At 41.1% G+C, this 16,738-nt stretch overlaps 1 protein-coding gene across 8 annotated transcripts in view; it reads left to right on the plus strand.

Annotated features, from left to right (window-relative positions):
* FAM172A (family with sequence similarity 172 member A) overlaps window positions 1-16,738 on the plus strand; it is a 309,719-nt gene that overhangs the window by 172,605 nt on the left and 120,376 nt on the right. For all 8 annotated transcript variants that reach the window (XM_054053583.1, XM_054053576.1, XM_054053577.1 and 5 more), the window contains one exon: window positions 14,153-14,272. In XM_054053583.1, coding sequence (XP_053909558.1) covers window positions 14,153-14,272 — 120 coding nt within the window. The remainder of the gene's footprint in view (window positions 1-14,152; window positions 14,273-16,738) is intronic.

Below are 16,738 nucleotides of genomic sequence, written 5' to 3' on the forward strand. Positions count from 1 at the left end.
AGTCGACTGCCCCAATCTTTGGGTATTTTTACCCAACTGGAGTCTCTTTGGCCAACCTGCTGTAGTTGTTGTTTAAATCAGAACATGTGAGTCGTCCCATGGAGGCTGGTGGATACCAGCATGCTCGGAGCATCACGGCACGGAGGGTTCATGAGACCTGTACAGGTATTTCCTGTAGCCATGGTGTGACTGTATAGACAGGACTGGCCTGAGGAACTGTAATCACACCTCCAATCTGACAAGTTTCCCCCCAATCAGGATTTCCAAGCTGTTTGTCAGAAGATGCTGTTTCAAATTCAGGTGTCCTTCACATGGAAAGCCTGCTAATTCTATGGGAAGGGGAAAAAATATGAAAAAAAAGCTAAAATCCAAAAGTCTGTTAGAGAGCTAAAAGGGAAATTAGTTGTTTTTTTTCTTAAACTAAAACATCCTTTGATTCATTTCCCTCCTTCCTCCTATTCTCTTCTCCTGCACTTCTTTCCTCTTGTTGAGTCAGCAATGTTCTTGTGCCCAGGAAAAAAAGACAAATGTCATATTTATGTTTATTTACATTTTTGTCATAATGATAAAATAGTTACCTTAGATCACTCCTAGTGCCTCTGTCAATTTGGGAACAATACAAAAAATACTGCAGATACTCAGGGGCAATATCTGTTTCAAAGGGAGGCTTTTAACTATTTACTCTCCAGCTCATTAGGGAGCAACTGGCCACTAAAAGTAAAAAACAACCACTCAGATGTGGACAATGGGATTGAGGGCACCTTCAGCAAGTTTGCCAACAACACCGAGCTGAGTGGTGCAGTTGACATACAGGAGAGAAGGGATGCATCCAGAGGGACCTGGACAAGCTGGAGAAGTTAGGATGTGAGAACCTCATGAGGTTCAACAAGCCAAGTGCAAGGTCGTGCACCTGGATTGGGACAATCCCAAGCACGAATACAATCGGTGGATTGACAGTGGTCCAGAAGAGAAGGACGTGGTGTGCTGGTGAATGAGAGGCTTAGTATGAGAGGCAGTGTGTGGTTGCAGCCCAGAAACCAGCTGTGTCCTGGGCTGCATCTGAAGCAGTGGGATCAGCAGGGTGAGGGAGGGGATTCTGCCCCTCTGCTCCACTTTGATGATACCCTACCTGGAGTCCTGTGTTCAGTTCTGGAATCCCCAGCACAGGAAGGACATGGAACTGTTGGAGCAAGTCCAGACAAGGCCAGAAAGGTGATTCAAGAACTGGAGCACCACAGGCTGACTGAGTTGTGGTTGTTTAGCCTGGAGAAGAGAAGGCTCTGGGGAGACCTTAGAGCAGCTTCCAGTACTGAAAGGGGCTCCAGGAATTCTGGGAAGGGACTCTTGATCAGGGAGTGCAGGAACAGGACAAGAGGAATGGTTTAAGATGAAAGAGGAAAGACTTAAATGAGATTTTAGGAAGAAATATTTTTCTGTGAGGGTAGTGAGGCCCTGGCTCAGGTTGCCCAGAGCAGTAGTGGCTGCCCCATCCCTGGAGGTGTTCAAGACCAGGCTGGATAGGGCTTTGAGCCCCTGATCCAGTGGGAAGTGTCCCTACCCATGGCGGGGAGTTGGAACTGTATGATCTTTAAGGTCCCTTCTAACACAAATCGTTCTATGCTTCTATGATTTAAAATACCAGCCCCCAAGCTTTTGCTGGAAACAATAATTAAGAGCCACTGAGAAATTAATTTTGTCTGAATTTTTCTTCTCGGTCTCCTTTCCTGCACTTTACCAGAAGACAGTTGGGTGGTGATGACAGGACATGCCAGACTCTAGGAGAAGTAATAACGGGAAAATCCAGACTGGAACAACAGCCTGACAAAGTTGTCTTACCCTGGCTGACAAGCAGATACTTTAACCAGGGAGATGATGCTATAATAACTTTTGAGACTTAATTAATTTAGCCTGAGATCTCTGTTTTACTTTAAAAACAGCAAAACCCTTCAAGTTACAAAGTGCCTTGGATTTCTGAATCAAAAGCTGAAGAAATAAGGAGGGTGCTTGAACACAGCAGAAAATATTCACCATGCAAAAAGGGCTGAGTCTTTGCTGTGTGGAATCAATGTGAATTGAACAATGCAGGTGAAGTTTGCTGCCAGCTTTGTTTATTTTTGCACAGATCTGCAGCCAGACTCAAAGCACTTGACTTTTGGGTCAAATGCAAATCTTCAGAAAGTTCACTTTTTAAAAAAAAAACTCAAATATTCTTGTAGCATTTGTGAGGTCCTGCCACAACCACTCCTTGAAGGCCTCCTGTGAAGACTGATGTTGGCCAAAAACTGAAATATAGTATTAGGTCAGCGATGCATTAATGCAGCTGAGACCCCTGGCACCTCTGAGGAATAACTGTGGGTGCTGACGACTTCACTCTGCGATTTCAGGCCATTGTTTGCCTGTTGAAATATTATAAATGAAGGCTTGGAGGCAGTTCCTATGGCCAAGAGGGTGGAGAGAGGGGTTTGATTTCCAGGGTCAGCTTGTTCCTCCTGGTGCAAAGGTGGTTGGACCACTTTGGAAACGGTAGGAGAGAGTGGTTTGGGGGTTTTTTTAACACATAAGTAACCCTAGGTTATTGTTTGGGAACTGTATTAGTTGAAAGCTTAGCTGGGAAAACTGTTTCATGGCTTGGAGTTGCTTTGTTTTTTCTCTTGTGTGCAATAAAGCTAGACATAAAGGAGAAAACTCCCTCCTGCTGCCCCCAGAGAGGTTAGGATCCAAGCTCCCTAAATTCCCTAAATTCCATATATATATCGAATAGCTCTGAATTTTATTTCCTGACCATCATCACCAGGGAATGCCCAGCTTGCATCTGAAGTGGGGAAAGTGGAACAGGATCTGAAGTCTTGGATGGTAATTGCAGTGGGAGCTGGGGAGAACAGCGGCCCCAGGGAGGAGCCAAAACACAAAACGTAAAAAACCTGGCTAGACAGTGGCAGTCCTGCATTAGCTAAAACTTGTTCTTTTAAACCTAAGCTGCGTAGTCATGCCGTAGCAAAGTGTGGCTGTCATCACTTCCTCCCAGGCCTGCCCTTCATCCCCTTTGCATCGATAGTGACAATTTAAATATTATCTCAGTCTGCCAAATGCATTTTTATTTTACATCTTTTATTTGGCTGTTAGATATGCCAGACATTGCACGTTTCATGTAATACTTATTCATTTAGCAGGTCTGTTGAGATTGCCTGCTTTCCTGATACATTGTCATGAGTTTTGGAGGTGGGACTACTCTCTGACTGAATAAATGCGTATTTAACTGCATTATGTAAGACTTCTGGTCTTCCCTTCTGCCACTGACTGAATACACACAGTATCTTTATCATTAAGGCTTCATAAGCAATATTGGGAATGCTTCCATCACTGGCCCACTTCACAAATAAAGTAGGCACAAGAAATTACACGGAATCACCTCCGATATATCTGGGAATAAGACTGAGGTCTGTAATATGAAAAATACAACCTTAAGTGACTGCCACATTGCTTTCTGAAGGCATGTGCCAAGTAATAACCTTGACTATGCTATTTATATCTTTGGCTCCGTGAATGAACAGGCTTAGCTATTGTGATACCTGGTCTCTCCTTCTATCTCAAAAGCAGCTGCTGCCTACTCTGCCAGAGTTTATGTCTTGCCCCCATTTCAGAAGGTACTCTTAAAAAGATTTACTTCCCCAGTTATTCCTGAGAGATAAGTGGAGGAAGCTGGTGTTTTTATATCCAAAGGCTCTTAGTTTAATCCCTGCTAAGTTCAAAAGTTAGGAAAAACACAATGTGACTGGTTATGAATGGATACAAACACAGCTGCTGAATAAAATAATCACCAGTAATGCATTTACATTATTTTCATATTGAACCTTTGCAGATTCAATGCTCTGTGTTTCCATAGAGCTGCACCAGATGCTGGTGACCATGAACCTGCTCTACCACCTACACAGCTGATCAAATCCCTCTGGGTGCTGTTAGTTTAATGAGGCAAAGTATACAAATCTGTACAGAGCCCATAGAAGAAGGGAGAAAAGAAATGTGTCCTCCATTCAGTCTTTCAAGGCCAAAATATCAGTTGTTTATTATTTTATCTCTTCCTCTCTTGTTTTCACTCAAGTCATCTCCTTTCAACTCAGGATGCATCAACTAAAGTAACTCCCTTGCCCCACAGTGTTTATTATCCTTTCTTCTCAGTGGTCTAGCAAGACCCGCTAAACTGAATTTCAGATGCATATTGTCAGATTTAAGATTTGTTATTCATAAATTTGTCTCCATCATCATTTTTGCTCCTATTTCTTCTCCCCCAGACAGGGCTGCATTGCTACTGAGATGGTCTTGACAATGTTACCCTCATCTGCTCTCTCCCACAGCCTCCTTTTGCCTGATTTCATGTAGCTGGACTCACCGCATTTGGCACACATGCCTTCTGATTCCTATGTACAGATACAAATATATATGCATATACACATACACTTTATTTTTAAAGTCTTTCTTTCTAGTCAAAAGGAATGTTTCCAGTGAAATCCCTTTAATTTTTACTGGGTCCTTTCCCTGAGAGTGCTGCAAAAGTGGTGCTGGCATGAGTCAGGTTATGATGATCAAGAATTGCATAGCAGCAGGGAACAAACTGTATCCCTTTGCTGTTTACTTCAGACCTCCAAATGTACAATTTTCTCTTAAAAGAGTGATTTTTTTGTACAAAAAATATATCTTTTGTTGTACAGAAGACACCAGTGTTAGCCAATTGCTGATGAAAACACTATTCCATCCTGGTTTGGTTTAATGACAAATTGCCACTTTTAATTGTTATATCATGTTATATTCAATACTGTTATACTCCTGTTATATATTATTTTGAATTTGATGATTTTTTTTGAGGGGTTGAGGGAAGAATTTGCCTGCCCAAAGTCTCACTGAGGCAGCGGGATGAGCTGTATGCTACTGCAAAGGTCTTGCTGGTGGGGAAGGATTTAACATCTCCAGGGATGCATGGGAAATGGGAAGACTTCAACCTTTTCCATCTCTCTGCCTCCCAGCCAGTGCACATTTCTGTTCTCCTGTATTTAACACATGTACCATACTTGTTTACAGTAGCTCATCGAGCTAGAAGGAGAAGTTGTTTTGCTGTGATAAGTGGTAATTATAGAAACCACCTTCAAGTAAATTGTTAAAAAGCTATTCAGTTGTATGGCATATTTCCCTATTTGTATGCATTTCTCTTTTCACTTGTCACAAAAAAAAAATGTGATTCCAAATCCTTGATTTAAAAATAAAAAAAAGCAAAAGTAGAGAGCTGTCACTGAAGCTTAAAACTAATTTGATTTTCTTAATTTGATTTTTTTGAGTTTTGATGAATTAGAAGTTTAAGATAGGATGTGAGTGGCTCTGCCCCAGTAAAATGATTTGCAGATCACAGAATCACAGAATCACAAGGTTGGAAAGGACCCATTGGATCATCGAGTCCAACCATTCCTAACACTCCCTAAACCATGTCCCTCAGCACTTCATCCACCCGTTCCTTAAACACCTCCAGGGAAGGCGACTCGACCACCTCCCTGGGCAGCCTGTTCCAGTACCCAATGACTCTTACTGTGAAGAATTTTTTTCTGATATCCAAATGACACCAAGCTCAGTGGTGCAGTTGTCACACCAGAAGGGTGGGATGTCATCCAGAGGGACCTGGACAAGCAGGAGAGGTGGGGCTGTGTGAAACTCAAGAGGTTCAGCCACACCAAGTGCAAAGTCCTACACCTGAGTTGGAGCAATCCACAGTTTCAATACAGGCAGGGGAGCAACGTGATTGAGAGCAGCCCTGAGGAGAAGGATGCAGGGTGCTGAGGGATGAGAAGATTGACATAAGCTGGCAATGTGCGCTCACAGCCCAGAAACCAACCGTGTCCTGGGTGCATCCAAAGCAGAGGGATGAACAGGGAGGGAATGGATTCTGCCCCTCTGCTCTGCTCTGGTGAGACCTCACCTGGAGCCCTGTGTCCAGTTCTGGAGTCCCTAGCAGAAGAAGGACATGGCATTGTTGAAACGGGTCCAGAGGAGGCCATGGAGATGATCCAAGGGCTGGAGCACCTCTGCTGTGAGGACAGGCCGAGAGATCTGGGGCAGTTCAGCCTGGAGAAGAGAAAGCTCCAGGGAGACCTAAGAGCAGCTCCCAGTACCTGAGTGAGTTCCAGGGAAGCTGAGGAGAGGCTTTTTACAAGGGCCTGGAGTGGTACGGCAAGGGGAAATGGCTTTAAATTGGAAAGGGGAAGATTTAGATTAGTCGTGAGGAAGAAAATATTCCCAATGAGAGTGGTGAGGCCCTGGCCCAGTGCAACGGGCGAGGGAAACAAGCGGACAACTCAGTATGAGTGTTAAAGCAAGCTTCGACTATATTCAAAATCAACCCGGATTATATATCTTAACATACAAAAGATGCTTTGTTATGGCCTCTACATGATTAGTTACTAAAACTATTTGTCCCTTGTTGATTCATTGTTGCTATGCTGATACTTCCAGCTCTGCTTATCTTCTTGTGGTTACATTGCAGTTACAGTTGGGCTCAGTGTTCCATCCTGTTTCCTTGAGAAAGATCCACTTGTCCCTTAGAAGTTTCTTCTTAGAGGTTCCTCCTTGCATGCTTACTGTTCTTTCAGTCTGTACCCACACTCAGAGTTTAACAAGGTTTCCATTTATACAATACGTGTCTCACAAAGCTTTTCTATGGAATCATGTCCTTGCTCATGTAAGCATTCCTCAATCCATTTCTCAACATTCTCATGTCCTTGTTCACTTAACCATTCCTCAATCCATTTCCCAGCATTTCCCCCTTTTTCTTTTTGAACAAGCAGAGCATTGTAATTTTTTTGTTATGCTGCGCATAATACAATTGTAGCCTATCTTAAATGCAACTATAAGCAACAATATTAGGCATATCCAACGCAATGCTTCTTTAATCATAGAGAGGAGCCAAGGTGATAAAGAGCCAAATATTGATTGTATCCAATTGTCTATTCCCCATCCATCTTCTTGTTTCAGTTGGTGAAGGCCTTGCTGTAGCCTTTTTAATTTAGCATGTACAGATGTGGAGTGATCAGACAGGTTCATGCAGCACATACCTTCAAACTCCTCGCACCCATGGCCTTGCGCCAGGAGCAAGAAATCTATGGCAGCTCTATCCTGTAACACTGCATGATTGACGCTTTGTACATCACTTGTGAGCATGTCCAGAATTTCTGATGTCATATTCAATTCGTCTTTTGCCCAACAACCTAGCTGTTCGATTAATCGCCTTGCTTTTCTAGCTGCTGCTCCGGGTAATAGTACTGCAGTTGCAATTTGTCTGAATTCACTCCAAAACCGCAAAGTCCCTAAGGAGCTACAATCGAGTTCGTGTACGCTCCGTTTTTTCCTGCTCGTTTTTGGCTCCACTGCATGATCAAGGATATATTAGGGTGAAACAGTGATAGTCTGCCAAGATAGCAAGGCCCTCCTTGTGGTTGTGCCGGTATACCATTCCATGCTCTATCTCCACAAATCAAGAAGATGCCTTTCGGTAGCCTTTTTGGAGTATCGATTTTGCTGGCATTGCATTTATCAAACGTTTGGTCAAGAACACTATGCCAATCTAATTTAGAGTCCAAAGTAGCCCAGGCGCCCCTGTGTTTAAGCCATGGTCGGGGCGCCATGTCACTTACAGGAGTAAAGTCAACCCAGCCTCCTGAGTTGTTTCCTGACAGACTGGCATTAGCGCTCCCAAGAAGGTCTAACTCTTCAGGGGGCGATTGCAAGGTGGTGTTAAGTGACAGTATTAATTGACACTGCCGATAGGCATCATGAAGTGGTGGAGTTCTATTAATCGCTCCATCTAAAACCTTAACCGCAGATAGATTTCGACACAATGTTTCATTGCTCACTACGCCACAAAACTCTTCAGGCTTCCACACTGGCAGACCTATTAAACAAGTTCGAAAAGGATTAGTCACTCCTCCTAAGCTAAGACAAAGCGAAGATTGGTTCATTTGATTTGCAAAAGTTACCCAAATACTGTCCCTTGGCTGATTAAAACGTGTTATCCTCAAAACTATAGCTATTAGTGTGCCAAACAACACAATGTGATCAATTTTTATAAACATGATTACAGTCCCCCTTTTGCAATCACTCTATACAGTTCTTCTTTCAAGTTCCCTTTGATGGGACCAAATAGTGAATGTCTTGTAAATGGTATCTCCTTGGAACAATAATAGGTTAAAATTTTTGAACTTAACTGAGCCTGAATCTTCCCTACACAGGCCTCAGCCTCAAAGCGATAAAAGGCCAATATTTTTTGTTCTGGTGATTCAAACAAGACTAGGGAAATGGGCATGGGTAATTTAGTTTGTTTCTGCAGTTCTCTCTGCCAATTATAAAAACCAAATTTAAATTCACAACTTGGACACCATAGTGCTCTCAAAAATTTTTGCCTTATCCAAAATATTTCTTTACACATTCCACATTGTAAAGCTACCCATGCTGCGCATTGTGGCCTTTTGCAATCAAGACAGTTCTGCTTAGCTGGTCCCTTGACTTTAAATGTTGCTAACTCTTCTATCCCATTTACAATATTTTCATGTCCTTGTTCACTTAACCATTCCTCAATCCATTTCCCAGCAGCCCAGGTTCCCCAGAGCAGTGGTGGCTGCCCCATCCTTGGTGGTATTCAAGGCCAGGTTGGCTGGGGCTTGGAGCCCCTGACGCAGTGGGAGGTGTCCCTGCCCACGGCAGGGGATGAAACTGGATAGGCTGTGAGGTCCCTTCCAAGCAGACTATTTTGTGATTCTATGTTTCTGTGAAAGACTCCAGTATTTCAAGGTGTCCAGCTCTTGCGCCATCTGTAACTTTCCAGCAACAGGTTACTTTCCAAAAAAAAAGAATAAAAATAAATGTAAAAATTGGCATTGAAACAGGAAATATGTGAACCTGTCACAGTAAGCAGTCTCAAAGGGCAAGCTGCTTTGCAGGAGCTAATTAACCTTAGGAAATAATTACACAAATATGCAAATGTTGTTTAGATAATTCCATGTGTTATCAACTCAGGTATTCCATCATAACTGCAGACCTTGCAATGTCTAGGTGTTAGAATCTGTCATAGTTGATAAGGCTTCAGTTGCTGCATCACTTCAGCTTGGTATTTAACAATTAATGGCTGTGATATTACATTAGGAAACTCAACCTGTTTTTTTGAATGCAGCAGAACATAACACCCTATTCACGGTGTGCACGCTGCTTATCTGCATATTCCTAATGGCTCCAGCCATTAAAATGTTACGTACCTCTCAACTCCTAATGTTAGCAACACTGGAAAAAATGACAGACCAAAATATGTGCTCTCTTATTCCACTTCTTTGCACAAAAGCTGACCCAAAAATTTACCTATAGTCATTTGGCATAAATTAAATAAAACCACAATCATTCTGGGTTTTCGGGGACTTGAAAGTTATTACACAGAGGATTTTAAATCTGGAAGCTGGTTTTCTCAAACAAAGACAAACAGCAGCGTTTTATACAAAAATAGACCCCCAAATAATGTAGTCATGGGCTATTGTTGTTCCCGGTGTGAGGTCTCCCCAAAATGGACCCCAGACGCTGTGGGATGGAGCAGCCTGGGATACCACAAGCCACTGTTTTAAGCAATTCTAGAAGATGTTCTTGGCCTGGGATAGCAAATGGCTTCATATATATGTAAGAAACATGAATTTATTAATCATTGTCATACTATTTTCATGGACTGTACTATTAAACTGTGATTAAATTTTTTATACTAAAATTAAAAGCTCTGTATTAACCATTCATGATAATTTTTTGAGCCAGTGCTATTTTGGTTTAAAAAGTGAGGCATTTTTAATATGTAGTTAAGAGATGGTGTTTAAAAAATACTGAAAGAAGTCTTTTATCACTAGAAAAAGAGTCTGTTCTTCAGCTAGTATTTGTGAATCTTCATCTCCTCTGCATAACACAAAATATCATTCTATTTGCAAATGCTTGATCGTTTCTCATTGCAAAGGAATATGTTGTCCATGTGGCAAGAGCATCTTTTTGCGTAGCCCCATGCTAAGCTGTCATTAACTGAACTAGAACCTAATATCATAGAGCCACAGAATGATGGAATGGTTCTTCTCTGGGGAACCAGTGCCCCCCACCACCACTATCACAGGAAAATATTTCTTCCTAAGATCTCATCTCAATCTCCCCTTTTTAAGCTTAAATCCGTTTCCCCTCGTCCTATCCCTGCGCTCCCTGGGTACTTATATTCTATATTCCTTTTACAAGAATATTCTATATTCTTGTAAGAATATTCTGTATTCTTGTAAGAGTCCGCTTTTGTAAGATATTACAGAAATGAATGCCTCCTGCAGCATACAGGAAAATGAATAAATGTAGTTGTAGCACCCTGAAATTCCTCAACACTTATGTTAAGTGATTTTTAACCACCTTTATCTCCAAGGCAATCTTCAGTGGGATTTGATTCATGTGAATATGGCAGGTGTTCAATAGCCGATGGTCTCTGTAGCATTGGTAGTCACTGGTGGCAGATGAAGGATATTTGCTTTATTTTTATTAGCAAGAAGGACTAAAATATCATAGTTACAAGAAAAAAGACAACGACATCTTTTCATTTATTAGTCAATGAAAGAGTAAATGTTACTGATCATATTCCATTAAAACCAGAGGCAGGTCAAATTTTGCATGCTGGGAGCACAGGCAAAGGCTCTGCCTTCTAGATTGAGATGAGATTTTAGGAGGAAATGTTTTCCTGTGATAGTGGTGAGGCGCTGTCTGAGGTTGCCCTGAGAAGTCATGGCTGCCCCATCCCTGGAGGTGTTCAAGGCCAGACTGGGCTTTGAGCCCCTGATCCATTGGGAGGTGTCCCTGCCCATGGCAGAGGGTGGAACTGGACAGGCTTTGAGCTCCCTTCCAACCCAAACCTTTCTTTGAGTCTTTGCTCAGAGCATCAGCTCCATTCCCCAACCAAGCACCGTGAAGTCAGGAGGTACCTGGTCTGCAGCAGTCTGATGATTGCCTGGATTTGTGTTACTTTCATTGGTTCAGCATCACATGGAGGACTTTTCACATAACGTGATTCTCAATTTATTTTTTCTTTTATTTCTGATTATATATATTTAGAGGGAGAGATTTTCAGGGGGAATGACGTCCACAGCACCAAAAAATCATACTTTTTGCTTAAGTATGCAGTGACTGGTTACAGATGACCAACTTTGAGCAACTAGAAATACAAGTTCAGCTTTCCCAGCACCTTTCCCTCTCCATCTGCTTCACAAATAAGAATGCATTAAGCTTCAGTTTCCAGCAGAGGCACATAGTGTGATTTCTGCATCCCTTTCTGTGCAGTCATATAGATAATTGTGTAAAGCATGACCAAGAGGCCCACACTTTATCAAATAATTTAAGAAGGTGGTGTAGAAGTACATTGTAATTAACTGCAGGGAAAACAACGGCTACCTGAAACTGTCGTCTTTCATGCTGAAATGGCAGTGCCCAGCCTTGTGATGTAACCCAGGCCAGGAGGATGCTGATCCTCAGGTCCTCACGGATCCAGTGCAGTTCGAAATCCCACAGAAGACTGTCTATGTCCCAGAGCCAGATGTTTCTTGTACGGACACAGCACCGGTTTGTTTTCCATCCGAGTTATTTAGAACACAGGCCAGTTAAAAGGGGAAAAAAATAAGCAGATGCTCTGACGAAAGAGCTTTTCTTCTAAATGTACATGACTTCTCCAAACTCCTTCTCGCGCATATGTGTGTTCCTTACCTTGTTTAGGGTTTAGCAGAATTATGTGCATTAACACAGCTTATCCTGGCATTTTATATGGGGATTTTTTCACCAGTAACAAAGGAAACTGCAGTTACAGTCTGTGTCTAACTTGTTCTAGCTCATTTATTTTTCCTTTTATAAAATCTTATCAAGTCTTTGTACTGGACTGTGAAACGGTGCAGTTAATGATTTTGTTTGCTAGACCACTGGTTCTGCTTTAATTGGTGGAAGGCTTTTCAGGCTGGGTTTCTGAATCCTTCAGAAGGTTTTTGCTGCTGTTTTAGTCTTCTGGAAATCCTAAAATTGTCTGGTTTTGCTGGCAGTGTGTAGAATAATAAATAAAACTTACCTGAAATTGCAATACTAACCAGAAACAACCCCTTATTTTTGTTAGAATGTTAAAACAGGGTTATAGACCTGTACAAAAATTGCTATACAGGAGTGTCCTTTTCTATAGGATACTCCAGTTCAAGCTGTCCTTCAGCTTTATCTTAATAACTGGTCTGTCAGTCATATTTTCTTAATGAGATTCCTTTTGAAAAACTTGCCCCTTTGCTCACAAATGGAGGCGTCTTTACATCCTTTACCTATCTCTAAATTTAATTTCAAAACAAGGCTGAAAGAAAATCAGCCCTTTCTCACGCTGAGGTGGTTTAAAATAGTTCATACATGATTAGTTAAAACTATGTTCTGTCCTAGTCAATCAAGAGCAGAATCTGTCCAGGATTAAGAAAAATACCTTCAGTGCTTTCTGGCAAAATTGATAAATATGTTTTAATTGCTGGTACCTTAGAGAAAAAAAACCTGAAAGCACTAAATAGTTTTAAAAGCTTTGGGCCCAGATCTATAAAGATTTGTAGCCATCTCACTCTTATTTAGGAAACCAGGAATGATAATAGAAGTAAAAGCCTAAATCCACTACCTTATTTAGTTGTCTGTCTTCCCATTGATTTTAGGCACTCTAAGAGCTTAAATTCCCAAAACTGTGTTTCAGGATGGGACTAAGACCTGAATCACTTCAGTGGTTTTGGTGAAGCTACAGCAATTCACACTATGTAATTAGCATCTTCTAATTGCCAGTGGCTTTTGCGGGTTTATCTTTGTTTTCCCCAGGGAATTGAGGCTTTTGTGGTCTGTGTCTGGGTCACCTATGATAGCAAGTTGGTGCAGCAGAGCACAGGGGAAGGGGACTTAAACTTTAGGAAATTATGTGACCTTGACCTATCAGCAGTTTCTCACACAAGAGAGGCTGGAAGGTGCCTGCAGTGTTGTGCAGTGCTCGTGTGGCAGGGGACCTAGCAGAACATCTTACTATTCTCATAGAAGCATAGAACTCTTTGGGTTAGAAAGGATCTTAAAACCAAGCCATTTCCAGCCCCACTGCCATGAGCAGGGACATCTCACACTGGATCAGGTGACTCAAAGCCCCATCTGATTCTGGCCTTGAACACCTCTAAGGAGGGGCCATCCATGACTTATCTGGACAACCTGAGACTAAACAACTTTTTGTCGCGTGAGACTAGACAAGTTTGTAGTTACAGCCTGGACAATCTGGAAAATAAGTGTAATATCGAGGAGTACAGGGCTTTCTAAGAGCCTTTAAGGTAGAGGTGAGAGTGCACAATTCCAGTGTTTGAGAAGAGTGCACTAAAATCAGTGTGAATCATCCAAGTGCCTTCAGTGACTCTTACATTGACTAACGTTCACAAATTCTTGTTCAATGATAAGAAAATGCACTCCCCGAACTACCAGAAACTCCAAAGCAATGGATAGTGGGTAAGTAGTCAAGTGGGGTTTTATCTGCACTGTATCTCATAATCTGCAGTTGCAAAAAATAGCATTTGATATAGTAGTTGCAAATACCATAATTTTAATCTTTGGCAGATTTCGGTTGGCCCATGATGTGAAAAAATCATAAAGACTGAAATTATATTTATATACTTACTTCTTGTTTTTATTTGTTTTATCAGACTGAGGCTTAAATATTTTAAACAAACCATCAGTGAACAAACAGTTGACAAAGAGTTGTCAAAAGAATGACAATCAGAGCAGTGGCTCATAATTTCTTTGAATGACTTTGTTTAGCTGAATTGCCATCATGGTATTTAGAAAAAATTTTGCAGATGCATAATTTTTGTTGTATTTATTAAAATAAGCCACAATAAAGAAGCAGTTTTACTGCCTTTAAATTACAATCTTAAATTTCTTTTATTTAGACAAATGAATCTGTTCTCTTTTTTTGACACTGGAGTATATTCATTTGAGGTTTTTTTTAACAAAACGTTTTAACATATAGGAACATGTTGCTTTTAGACAGAATTCCCAGTTTTTAAAAGGTAATTGTCACAAATGCAATTTCTTTCTGCAGGATAACGGATCTCCTGAAGAACATACCATTTATGTTTGGGACCATTTTATTTCCCACTCAGCGGCAGAGAACGTGTTTTTTGTTGCTCACAGTTATGGTGGACTTGCCTTTGTAGCATTGGTAAGTGTTGACTTCTCCATTGCCTTCTTTCCTGAAGTCTTTCACAGATTTCTTGGTTTCGTGGCGATCACCTTCTTGAAAGTAGCTGTTTAGGAACAACTTTGAACCAATGGTCTTATGCAGATCTGTGAGGATTCCTTTGCAGCTGGGAGGTCAGTGCATTTTTCTGTGTTGTACAGTTAGCCAGTAAGGTCCCCAAGTGCTCACCAACCTGAAAGGCTATGGGGAAAAAACAAAACACATTGGATCCTCCTTGTCCAGACCATGTACCAAAAGGGAGCACTCAATGAGTTTCTACTCTAGGTCAGAAAGATTGGAGGTAAAGGCTGAGAACATATAAGAAGTTTTAAAGCAAAATCACATTAACAAATGTTCCATTTCTGTATAGATTACAACAGAACACAAGGGGAACATTGGGGTTTTACCCAATATAGCTATTTATTCTGCAAAGGTCTGCAGAAATTGCTGGGGTTTTTTATTAGGCTGTGGATAAAACCTTCAATGCTGTAGGTTGGGGAGGACTCTGTTCAGGGTAAAGCTGCCCTACGCCATGATGATGGGACTGCTGAACAGCCAGTTCGTCAGTCTTCCACTCTTTTCTCCAAAGACAAATTTGTTGACCCCATCTGGTATACAAGTTGCTTGTTGAACATGTGTACTGTTCTTTTGAGGGTAGCTATAGTCTCCCCACTTAGTTGTGAGATGCTGGTGTAATCAGGATGTGTTTTATTGAAGTCAACTTAAAAAAAAAAGAAGACCCGTGTTTGGTAAAAATGTGAATTGCAGAACATTGTAATCGGTTTTATAGACACAAGAATCAGCAGATGCACATGTACGTCTTTTGTCTAGAACACATTAGTTAGTCTAACTGAAAACTAGTAAAATTATTCCTGCCTGAACACAAGATGAATACCTTAGTTAAGAAAAAGCATGCATGAGTATTTTGCTTTAAATCTCATGCTGCTCTAAGTAGCAAGAGTAATCCAGAGCAGGATCACTTATATTGTTTTAAGAAATAAATGTTTTTGTTAGCCCTTTTCATTTCTAGCATGAGGCCATTTTTATTTTTAAAATATGTATGATGTGTACAGATTTGAGACTTGAGAACAGTTCAGCTGATCATTTTCCACCAATATTTCATTAGCAGGTCAATAAATCATCTCAAAACTAAATTTTTCAGAGGCAAAGTTAGTGAAGATTAATTAATTGCTTCTATGACCACAACTCTGGGCAAAACATCAGTTGTGTTGCATGTGCCTGTTGCTCCTTGGATGCAATGAAGGGCTGGGAGCATCTCTCCTGTCTTTGCTTTCTTGAGCTGTGATTTTCAGCTGCCTTGTGCTTCATCCCTGGTTATTCCAATATGCCTTGTCTATACAAAGTGAAGCGTTAGCAGAATTTCCGTAGTTTTGGTAAAGCAACTTTGTTTGGGTCACTGAATGCCTACAGATACATACGCTTAGCACAGGGCAGGAATAAAAATCAACTGGAGACCTTACTCAGTGTTTCCTAAACAAAGTCCTTATTTGAAGGACGCTTGGAGCAATTTCCATCACATTTCAGTCAGTGGCTGGAGGTGGCATGGGTAACAGATGACCAATGTGTCATTCCCATTTTGCCTGTTTCTCTTGTCACACTGGTGGATATTTCTTCACTTTTGTTCTACCTTAATATGAAGCACACAGATGTTTCAGAACAAGCCTTGACTTCTGACCTTGGGGCTTCCAGGGTCAGGGTGCTCAGGGCCTGTGAAATTATCACAAGCTGAGCTAAAGTTTTTATCCATCGCAGGAAGCAAACAGTAAGTAAGAAGTTAAAAAGGAGCTTTGTCAGAGAGACAAGATGGTCTCAGTAAGGGTCAGCTCCTGTAGTCTGCTGTCTCGGCAGGAGATGCATGCCTGAGAGGAAGAATATAATATATAACCATTGGCACATCACATATCTGTCATGCAAAACTAGACCTAGGAAGTATATTTAATGTAACCTGATAGCTTTTTTAAAAATCGAAGGATATTAACACCTGGTTTTGGTTGAGGTGGTTTGGTATCTGAACTCAACTGAAAGCAGTTTAATCAAATAATGTACTCATTGAAGCAGATATCATTGAAATAAACCCTGAATATTTTACCTAGATATTAATTTGTAAAATTTTATTTTGTTATGAACTCCTTTCTCTTTAACTTTATATCCATATGGCACTTAGTAATTGCAAGGAGCTCAAAAAAAAAAAAAAAGAAATGGAGCAGCCGATGGGCAATTAGTGTCTTATGACAAATACAGATTCAATCACTTCACTTTCTTTCCTGCTTTGTGTGGGGGAGATGATGAGAGTGATAGAACAGCTACACCATATAGCAACGGTACCACCTCTACACTTGCTTTGCGAGAATTTTGGGTCAACTGATTCGTAAAATCATAGGTTACAGTAGTTATGGAGACCTGTTGCACAGCTGCTCCTTCTGTGTC

This window comes from Cuculus canorus, chromosome Z (genome assembly GCF_017976375.1).
Source record: "Cuculus canorus isolate bCucCan1 chromosome Z, bCucCan1.pri, whole genome shotgun sequence".
In the NCBI taxonomy this organism is placed as follows: Eukaryota; Metazoa; Chordata; class Aves; order Cuculiformes; family Cuculidae; genus Cuculus; species Cuculus canorus.